The 1,946-nt window shown below is 50.4% G+C and overlaps 1 protein-coding gene across 1 annotated transcript in view; it reads left to right on the forward strand.

Annotated features, from left to right (window-relative positions):
• PHOX2B (paired like homeobox 2B) overlaps window positions 1-1,094 on the forward strand; it is a 3,631-nt gene extending 2,537 nt beyond the window's left edge. Inside the window, 1 exon segment of the mRNA XM_006169261.2 lies at window positions 6-1,094. Within this exon segment, the coding sequence (XP_006169323.1) occupies window positions 6-136 (131 nt within the window). The 3' untranslated portion in view covers window positions 137-1,094.
• The last annotated feature ends 852 nt before the right edge of the window (window positions 1,095-1,946 follow it).

The following is a 1,946-nucleotide window of genomic DNA, read 5'->3' on the forward strand; positions in this document are numbered from 1 at the left end:
ACAAGGCTGGGCCCCCGGCCCCGGCCCCATCACCTCCATCCCGGATTCGCTCGGGGGCCCGTTCGCCAGCGTGCTATCTTCGCTCCAAAGACCCAACGGTGCCAAAGCCGCCTTAGTGAAGAGCAGTATGTTTTGATCTGGGATCTTGCGCGGTGGCGGCGACAGCGACAGCGACAGCGGCGAGCCAGGGCCCGCAGGCGAGTGGGCGAGTGGTAGGCGCAAGGGTATTGTCGCTGCTGCTGTGGCTTTTTCACCGAGGCCTAACGTAATCACCATACGAATAACGAGAAACCGGCGTCACCCCCACTTCAACCCCACTTCAACCCCCTTCCTCAACCCTAAGAACAAAACAAAAAACTCGCCTGGCTTCGCACCTGCCCAGAGCCTGCGCAGAGGGCCGGGGTGATGCTGCGATGGGGGGACCTCTTAGGGCGGCTGTGTCTGCGTGTCAGCGGGTGTCAGGCTCGGGATGTGTGTCTGTGGCCCAAGCAGGTGACAGAGACAGATGGGAGGGCACAACCACCTCGGCCACTTGCTTCGGAAAAGAAAAAAAAAAAAAAAAAAGAAAGAAAAGAAAAAGAAAATTGGAAATACAAATTTGGAAGGGAGCAACGATTTTTTATTTTAGAAAATGCTAGAAGGGAGGGAGATAAAGGGAAGAGGGGAGGGGACACGCGGCGCCAGCAGAGAGCTAGAGCTCTGGAACCCCTAAATTGGCGCCCTCCTGACAGCACGGACTCTTTGGGGACCCCTCTTCAGAGCAGAGTAGGGACCCTTTCGCGGCTTCCTTTCCCCTCGCCCGTCCTTGGGTTGGGCGACAACTCGCTCACACTCCTCCAGCGGCCAAAGTGACTTTCTCGCGCCCGCTTGCCTGTCCCACCTCGCCTGAAAACCATTCTGCTATTGGAGCATCTGAACCCCAAACAGTCCTGACTCTCAACCCCGAAACTTGCAGCCTCTGGGCCCTGAATGACGCCTCATCCATGAGATGCCTTTTCATCCACAAACTGTCTCGTATTTCGCAGCCCCCCCCTTTTTTTCTCTCCTGCCATCCCCCCACCGGCGTTTTCTTCTTCCACCAGCTTTTCCTGAACTTGTGGGCAGTGCTTTGAATTGGAGTCGGTTTGGGTGCACGAGGCTGGCTGCAGAGAGGTCTACCCAGCGAGGGTGGAAGGGCGCGCGCACGTTCACAGGTGTCTCGGTCTGCGTTTCCTTGTGAATGATCCGCGCTGGACTATGGCCCTGGACAGTGGATGGACTATTGATGATCCCATTCTTCGCGGTTTAGACATGTCTGTTGGGATTTTTTCTGTTTTTCGTTTCGTTTCGTTTTTATTTCAAAAGGCACAAACGATAGATATTAGTTCAATGTTGAGGCTTTACCTTTTTGCGTGTCTTTCTACAACCGTGTTCTGTGACTCAATTGTATCGTGTTAATATCAGTACAGACTGTCTCCTCTCCGTGACCTGTGATGTTTTTCTCTTCCTGTAGTCTCTATGGCGTGTCTTTATGGCGTAACAAGGTCCTCACGGGTTCAATTCCTTTGTGTTTAGAGAGACCACGATTCAGACAATGGTATATATTTTTGTTAGCAGGTGCATGTCTGTCCGATTTCTTCTTTTTTTCCCTTCTTCTTGTTGGACTATGTTCGTGAACATAATTGTCATAAGTTATGTTTCAGATTTTCAAATTTATTTATATGTGTTATAATGAATGCTTCTATTTAAAAGGGAAATATTTCTACATGTGCATATAGTTTTCCAAGAGTGTACCATTAACTTGATTGTTGATAATAAAAACAAAAAGCGAGTCCAGCATTGATCTCTTCTGTCTTTTTAAAAATTGTTTTTAGAGAGGTTTTTTGCTATAGGGTGCGGGCGCTCGCCAGACAGAGAGAGACAGAGAGACAGAAAGTGAGAAATCACCCCCCAGGGGGGATGGTCAC

The sequence above is a fragment of the Tupaia chinensis genome, unplaced genomic scaffold (assembly GCF_000334495.1).
Source record: "Tupaia chinensis unplaced genomic scaffold, TupChi_1.0 Scaffold146907_1, whole genome shotgun sequence".
NCBI classification, from domain to species: domain Eukaryota; kingdom Metazoa; phylum Chordata; class Mammalia; order Scandentia; family Tupaiidae; genus Tupaia; species Tupaia belangeri.